The sequence below is a fragment of the Hibiscus syriacus genome, unplaced genomic scaffold (assembly GCF_006381635.1).
Source record: "Hibiscus syriacus cultivar Baekdansim isolate YM2019G1 unplaced genomic scaffold, ASM638163v2 tig00110788_pilon, whole genome shotgun sequence".
In the NCBI taxonomy this organism is placed as follows: Eukaryota; Viridiplantae; Streptophyta; class Magnoliopsida; order Malvales; family Malvaceae; genus Hibiscus; species Hibiscus syriacus.
In genome coordinates this window covers 852932-861219 of record NW_024062863.1, presented here as the reverse complement: position 1 = coordinate 861219, position 8288 = coordinate 852932, and the positions used below count along the sequence as shown (strand labels likewise).

The following is an 8288-nucleotide window of genomic DNA, read 5'->3' as shown; positions in this document are numbered from 1 at the left end:
TAATGTTGAATTCACAGTGACATAACATACCATACTGTTACATTTGTAGTAGTTTTAACGTTTGATAAGTTGCCTTACAATATTGATACCGCAACTACACTAGTTTAACCTAAATGTTCATACCAGACAGCAACTTAACAACAATTTTAACCTAATTTTCTTGGCATTAGCCTAAGAAACCTTTTTCTGTTTCTTGTCTTGCCACTCCTTGATTTCGGCTTTGATCTTTGCGTTCACGCGAGCCTGAAATCCAGGATACGGTTCGTATCCGAATAATGATTGGAGAACCTGCACCAAATAAAGAAAAGGCTAAAATCACACATTGATTATAGTTTTGGGAAATCATCTTTTCGTTTTCGTATAACAGGGAAAGATACTTCACTAACCTCGAGCAAAACAAAGAAAGGAGCCATTAGAATAGCTTGAACAAGATTGTCCAACAGGGCGGGTGCTCGTTTCTACAACAAACATATTAATGAATGATTGTAAAAGAGTTTGAGAAAAGATGATTGAAGCAAAAGAATTAATTCTATGATTATGGCCATCGCTCACCTCAAACACTCCATGGCCAAGAAACTGCCCAGACCAGCAAAGCACTTGAGCAACCATCACAACCTGAGCGGACAGAATGGAGTTAAACTTCAGGCGAATAATTGAACATACATAATGAAAAGAACTAAAGGTTAAAATTATCTTCACAATTCGAAAAGCAATATAGAAAAAGAAATCCAACGTAAGGAGTAACTCTTCCTTTTGCTCTTCCGATTCAACTATAACCAGTGTTTTCATCGCTTTCCTTCTTCATCTTCTCCAAATTTCTACCTTGCAATTTACAAACTCATTCAGCCTTCCACCACCACCTACAACCAATCCATTCCTCATGAAGCATTTATACTCCCCTTTGGTATTTTTATTTAAGCAAACCTGGGTAAGAGTCACTCGTGCAGGAGCACATTTTGCTAGTTTTGAACCATATGTTTCTGATATTTTTGTGTTGCGTAGATTTCTTGCTTAGGTGTAAAATTAATAAATATCGGTTTCGTGTAGTAAGGTTTGAGGTGAATAAAGCTTCTGTAATTTTATTGAGGGGAGAGCTAAAATAAGGAACCCCAGCGAGACAATTTCATTTATAAAGCAAAGGGGGAGAATAGATAAAGGAAAAGTGAGAAGGAAAAAATCACCTTAAATGTTTGCTATTAAAGTCAATGGACTTAAATCAGTTGATATGTGATGTTGAGAATTCGGTGTTTGTCGAGGGTTCTGGTGGCATCAACTTGGCATAGACAGCACCATCGAAATGTTCTGACATTTCTACAACGAGACTCTAGAAAAAAGTTGCATTCAAGCCAAAAGGACAATCCAAGAAACTTGAGATGAACTCGGGAGTTTTCCCTAAAAATTGATTCTCCTCAAGCCAAAGCGTTATCAAATGTGTAAACCGGTTGATCATAAAGAGAATCTCGCCAATGAACTTGCCAAGTGATAGATCAAGATGGTACAAACGAAACAACAACCGAATTCAAGAACTCATCGATGAATTCTATGCAAGATAAGAAAGAGGAGCTTGTGAGCACTGAGGTTGGAAATGTCGGATAAGTTGGGAACTCGACGACCAAAGGCAATCGTGTCGGAAATTAAGGGCAAATAGTTGGGTGAGTGAATTGAGGGGTTCAAAGGAGGCAATTAGCTGAAGGTTTTCCATGTAAATGAGATCAAAATTCGAAGATAGCTTTGTTTGAAGCCGAGTTGATGATCATTAATGCTTTCAGATCAACGTCTGGAATAGCTTAGGAACAAAGGGTAAAAAATGTCGGACTAAAAAGCAAAGGTTTCACCATTCTTATACTCTGCAACGACGAAATAGAACGGAATTTCCAAATATCTTCCAGATTCCTATAAGAAATTATATCACAAAACTTGTATCTTTCAAACAAATAACTTAACATGCAAATCAACAATATTTATAAATCCCACAGGAAATCAACAACAAAGAAAATGAGATTCCAATCATTAAAACTAAGGCTAATAAAAAGAAAACAAAATTACCTTCCAAGCTAGAGAATATCCAAGCTTTGCAGCAATAGAACTAGCCCCAAGCCAGCAAGCTAAGCAAAGAAAAGCTGCCAAAGATCCAGCTTTCTTATCCAAAACTACATAAAACAAGCCAAGGAAGAAAGAAAAAGCAGACCCATAGTTTAAAACCAAAGCATGATTAAACCCAGAAGGGAGAATCCCAGCTTGAGAGAGATCATAGAATGCTGGAGTGAAGTAGAAAAGTATAAGCGATGTGAAGAATATCGGCCACACAAATAAAGTGTGTATCAGAATGTTAATTGGGTTGCTGTGATATGCACCATAATACGCAAAATGGTTCTCGAGATCGAACAGTCTTGGCTTTCCCATCTGGGGGGGGGGGGGTGGATTTTTTTTTTCTGTTTGTTCTGATTTTTGGGGAAAATGTAGAAGGGGTGGGTGGGGGGCAACTTAAGGTTGGTGTTTGGACGATTAGAATTTAACGGCGTTTGCATTGAAACACACGTGCTAACTTTCACGTGTGGACGCTGATTAACATTAAGGGTAAAGTATAGTAATGTTCATTGAACTTTTCTAAAATTTTCATTTATATACCCCAACTTTTAAAACTTACAATATAATCTTTCAACATTTAGTCCGTTTGCAATATGGTTCCCGACGTTACACTATCGTTAGTACATTTTTAATATGGTCATTGAACTTTTCAGACACTTGCATTTAGGTTCTCCAACTTTTAAAACTTGCAACACAATCCTCAATTTCATTCTAAACCTCAAATTTATTTTCATTTTCAATCTCAAATTTCCTTTTTCACTTCTCTCTTCTCATTTCCAGCGTAACTTTTCAGTAAGGGATGCATGGGAAATTCTAATCTAACTTTGAATTATGTGGAGATATTGACTTGAATAAGGGTCTATTGAGAGAAGACCCGACCAAGGGACTATCGGGATCATCAACGATTTAAGGTGTAATGTTAGATACATGTCATCTCAGGTGAAGCATAGATGTTCAATGAAATGTTTGTGAGAAAAAATGGGGTTAGAAATGTAGAGTTGACAAATACTACTAAGATGAACTAATTATCATTGTTGAAAGTCACCAACAAAGTTGTAATTATTTTGTATAAATGGAATATAATAATTTATTCGTTTAATCCTTGTGGTTAAAGATTTTCCATTAGATGATCAAATATAATGAAATCTCAAACAGTGCTTTCACCTATCAGTCTCTTTTGCAACTCGAAAGGCATCATGACAGGGTCCAGGAGCTACTCCAAATATACTACCCTGTCATGATGTCTTTCGAGTTTTGTGCATGCAGAATTGTATTCTAAAGCTATAATTCAATACAATTCAACTATAAAATTTCCAAAACATGTAAAAATTTCAATTCGTTCACGATATATTAGTCCCATTGATAACTCCGTAAAAAGGTTATATTTGGAACCTTTTCACTTAAGTTATTGACTGTCTAAGAGCTCATATAGGATCATATAGATACATTTAGGAGCATATAGTTGCGTGTGGTGAAATTTTGTTTGCCGTGACATTTTATTTTGTAATCAGTGCTACGTTATGGGGAAGGTGTTTTGTTTAATGATGTGTAGGATTTGAGAGCAAAGATAAGCAAAAGGGAATTGCCATGACATGATGAGACTACTGAGCAAAATGCGATTGCCGCGACATCTCGAACGATATTTCTGGTGTAAAAAAAAGTCAAAGAAAATATTTTTAGTAAGAGCCAGCTGTCATGGCATAAAAAGTGCTTTCTGCAATCAGTATTAAAGGATAAGCCAGTTACCATATTTGCACCAACTCTCACATAAAAGGAATGAACTTTAAGGTGCTAGGGTAATTTTAACACAAAACCCTAGGTTCATTCTCCCCTATAAATAGGAGATGAAGCCTAACTTTTTGAGGAGACTGAGAGATTTTTAGACAGCCGCCAAGAGCCTAAAAATTCGGAGAAAAAGATCTCTCTTTTTTCCGTCAACCGTTTTTTCCGTGGCATTCCTCTGCTGACAAGCTAGAGGGAGTGGCGAACTAGGCGTCCGAGAGGAGCTAGATCGCTGGGACAGTTTGTGGTGGCCGAGGGAAGCTCCGGCAGTGCATGTCGAAGGCTTTTCCTCATCCCCTTTGATCTTTGTTTTCGTTATTTATTATTTGGGTTGTAAGGAACATATTAACTTGCTTTGTGGTTGCTTATTTTGAACCCCACCATGAACTAATCCTATTCGGTGGGAGTTTATTTTGGATATTTAAGTTTTGCTTTAATGAATGGTTATTTTTCTATGTTATATTCTGTTTTGTTTATGATGCTTAGTTCCTTAAGGTTGTAGGAGCTACGAGAGTAGTCGTTCCTTTGGAGATTACTTAGTGTTCGAGAGAATGTCTAAGTAGCACATCCTTAGTATTCGAGAGAAATTAGGGAGGAACCACATAAGCAAGGGGTTCTAGATAGTAACTAGGCCTAATCCACCTTAGAGATAAGGCTAGGATTTCATTCGACTAAAAGGAGTAGTGAACGATCGATAGGTTAGATGTTAATACTACCGCAAAAAGGTATTGCCGAGACATATCATGTTATCTGGACCAATAGGATCCCTATAGTAGCTAACGCCAATCGATTTTGCCAAGGCATCTTCAATCTGTCGAGTCCCTTAACTAGAGATAACATAGGGCAACCTTAGTAAACTCTGTAGGGCAGATAAAGCATAAAAGTAAGACCATTCTAAGAAGTAGACTTAGATTTTCCTAAGTAACTCCTATCACTCATTCCCGTAGTAGCTTGTCGTGTGAAGAGTCTAAAGTCTTTATAAGCAAATCGAGTATTTACAGTTTATTTTGCCTTTACATTTTCATTTGTTTGCACTCAGCATAATTTAATTTGCCATATCATATTCATTTGCTACCATATTACCATCATACAATTTCCACAACATCCATTCATTTTGCCGCAACATTTTAATTTGCAAATACCATCTAACTTTACTTAGGTGACAAAGTAAAGTGTTGTGACAAACTTATTTGATTTCCCCCAATCCCTATGGAGAACGATACTCACTCATCACTGTATTACTTGTTCGATTGTGTATACTTGCACATATATCCGCACCCATATTTAGTACTCACAAATAGCGGACACCCATAATCAACATAAACTTATTAAAAAGAATACGAGCTCACAGGATGCCGAAAACCACATGTCAGATCAATACAATTCCCAGTAAACTAGTACATCAGTCTCTCGGATTGAGCCTGACGATTTCACTATGTTGATACTCACAACCAATTCCCTGATTTAAAGAAAAACCAAACAAGAAGATCAAAAAATTTAGCCTAGGACCCTCTTTCACTTCTATTCCGATGGACTGAATATATCTCATAAGGAGTACTAAAAGTTTTGATTAAAAAAGATAGAAAGAAAATTAGATGGTTTTGGTTCAAAACTAACATTGAATATCCAGATCATTGACATGCATTTCCAGAAACATAAAAAATTCAACAAGAAACACACAATGCGAGCTGAAAATAGGAAAGTACGAAAGAGGAAAAGCTTACTTTCGGATAGCCCAAAAGAGAAAATAAATACCTTCTTGCAAGTGAGGGGAGATGCTAAGAAATAAACGTAATCAGTGTTGCGTTCCAACAATTCTTCCTCCATTTTTTCTTTGTAAATAAAAAACTGAAAGATAGAGCACTGCTTGGGTTTACAATTTTACATGGCAGAAAATTGAAGAACAAAAACCAAACGAGAGTGCATGTGAGCGAAAGAGACTGAGAGGTGAATGCGTTGTTTGGGATTTCATTATATTTGATCATCTGTTGGAAAATCTTTAACCATAAGGATTAAACGAAGAAATTATTATATGTCATTTATACAAAATAATTCCAGCTTTGTTGGTGACTTTCAACAATATTACTTAGTTCATCTTAGTATTATTTGTCAACTTTGCATTTATAACCCTATTTTTTTTTATCACAAGCATTTCATCAAACATCTATGGTTCACCTGACATGACATGTATCTAACATTACACCTTGAATCGTTAATGATCCCGATAATCCCTTGGTTAGGTCTTCTCTCAATGGACCCTTATTCAAGTCAATATCTCCACATAATTCAAGGTTAGATTAGAATTTCCCATGAATCCTTTACTGAAAAGTTACGCTGGAAATGAGAAGAGAGAAGTGAAAAAGGAAATTCGAGATCGAAAATGAATTTGAGGTTTAGAATGAAATTGAGGATTGTGTTACAAGTTTTAAAAGTTGGGGGACCTAAATGCAAGCGTCTGAAAAGTTCAGTGACCATATTGCAAATGTACTAACGACAGTGTAATGTCGGGGACCATATTGCAAACGGACTAAATGTTGGAAGATTGTATTGCAAGTTTTAAAAGTTGGGGTATATAAATGAAAGTTTTAGAAAAGTTCAGTGACCATTACTATACTTTACCCTAACATTAATTAATGCTTGCTTTGTTAGGTACATTTCCATTTATTAAGATTATAGTATTGTTTTTAATGAAACAAATATCATATTTGCATTAAGAAGCGAGAATAAATTTTAATTGAATTTAATGAATAAATTGACATTTTACCTAAAATTTAGTGTTTAAATTAATATTTTATATAAAGTTTAAAATCAAATTAATACTTAAATTAGTATTTGACTATTATTAAACATATGAAAATTTGCAAACAATTAAAATATTTAGTATCATACCAAACTCATGAAAGATGTTACAAGCAAGCATGCTGCTTTTTCCCCACACAAACATTTATAGTGTAATGATATGCAAGTTATTCATCACTCGGAGATGGAGCAATGGCGGATTCTGGTGCTGGAGTAGGAGAATCGCCACCCATAAATCCAAATATTTTTATAAGCTCTTTAGCGATGAGCTCGTTGGCACTGTCCGACGGATGATACTCGACCCAAAACGCATATTTAGTTCGATCTCTACACAATGTTGAAGCCGGTGTGCATGTGAGAGCTGGTCGAATTCTTCTCAATGAACAACATGGAGAATCAACATTGTCAAATCCTGCAAAATTGTAATCAACTGTAATTAGTTCAACCTTCCTATGGAATATCTTTAGTGATGGAATTAAGAGCAATGGCGACGAATATTTCCGTCACCAATACCGTGTGCTACGTTTTTTTTCCCCAAAACGAAATAGTATTGGTGACGAAATATCTATGTCAATAGAAAATTTCATTGAAGAAAGATTCATTCTCTTGTAGCTTATAAGAAGGTTTTCTTTTCTTAATCATACATTAACGTGATGGTAAAATTATGCATAAGTCCTTAAAAATTATAGATTTCTAAGTTGATACATGGTAAAGTTACCTTTTAGCTCCCTAATTTTTTTTTGATTTAGTCCTAAAAACTGCAAACCTACAAACTAATATAGTGGTAAATTTGTATTTGAATCCCATAAAATTTATAATTTGATTTCAATTTTCTAAAAGATTAGTTTCGTCTCTGATTATGACTTACCGTATCTATAAGGATTACGAATCACATTGTCTACAACATCGTAAGCATCTCCCAACTTGAAGCTAGCATTGGGAAGTTGAGTTTCCAAATCAACTAATAACTTGCTTGCAGCTTTACTGAAGCTAAGAGAAAGCTTATTTGCTCTTTCTTTGCACTTTCCGGTTGTACTTAGGACCTTTGCAATGGTATGCAACCCATTGGCCCTAGACCAAACACCATTAATTTCCTTGCCTCTAACTTATGTAATTCCTTAAAAAATATAACTATTCTATTTAAGTCAGTTGAATGATTAATCGATTTACCAATAGTTGCTTATGAAGTGTTTCCATCAAGTATTTGAAGGAAGTTTGATCATTGTATTTCCAAGAGTCATTGTAAACCGGCATTAAGTAATTGTTAATGAAGTCATTGCTCCCTAAAGCAACCACATAACGAGCATCTTGAAAGAACTTATCACTTGCTTGTTTCCCAAGTTTTTTCTTCGTCAATTCAATTGTCCCTTGAAATAACTCGATTTGCTTCCAAAGAGAAAATCTTTGAATCGAAATTTGGTAATTAAATTAAGAATCAAAACGCCGTATTAGGTTATTATATATATATATATATATGATAGGATCCACTTATACAGTGTAAAACTCATTTAGTTTTACACGAAAATATAATCCTTTGATTAATCTAACCGGATGATTGAGATTAAAATAAAGAGAAAATAACATCAATGACCGAAAATGCCTTATAATATACGATTTTA

General features: G+C 35.1%; 1 protein-coding gene and 1 long non-coding RNA gene across 5 annotated transcripts; both read right to left on the bottom strand.

Moving 5' to 3' along the window:
- Positions 1–2466, bottom strand: LOC120140623 (2-hydroxy-palmitic acid dioxygenase mpo1-like). Of its 4 annotated transcripts, none has more exons than XM_039155591.1 (4): positions 2047–2466; positions 553–639; positions 387–458; positions 1–288 (listed from the first exon to the last, which is right to left on the bottom strand). In XM_039155591.1, exons 1-4 carry the CDS (start codon positions 2401–2403, stop codon positions 172–174), a joined length of 633 nt encoding a protein of 210 aa, XP_039011522.1. In that variant the 5' UTR covers positions 2404–2466; the 3' UTR covers positions 1–171. The 4 variants fall into 4 exon arrangements, with proteins under 4 accessions (XP_039011522.1, XP_039011524.1, XP_039011521.1 ...); XM_039155593.1 differs by having other exon boundaries at positions 553–615; positions 2047–2465; XM_039155590.1 differs by having other exon boundaries at positions 1–309; positions 2047–2464.
- A 4571-nt stretch (positions 2467–7037) lies between these two features.
- Positions 7038–8076, bottom strand: LOC120140624. The gene is made up of 3 exons (XR_005517730.1): positions 7840–8076; positions 7538–7786; positions 7038–7081 (listed from the first exon to the last, which is right to left on the bottom strand). It is a non-coding gene; the product is annotated as an uncharacterized LOC120140624 (long non-coding RNA).
- Between the last annotated feature and the right edge of the window lie 212 nt (positions 8077–8288).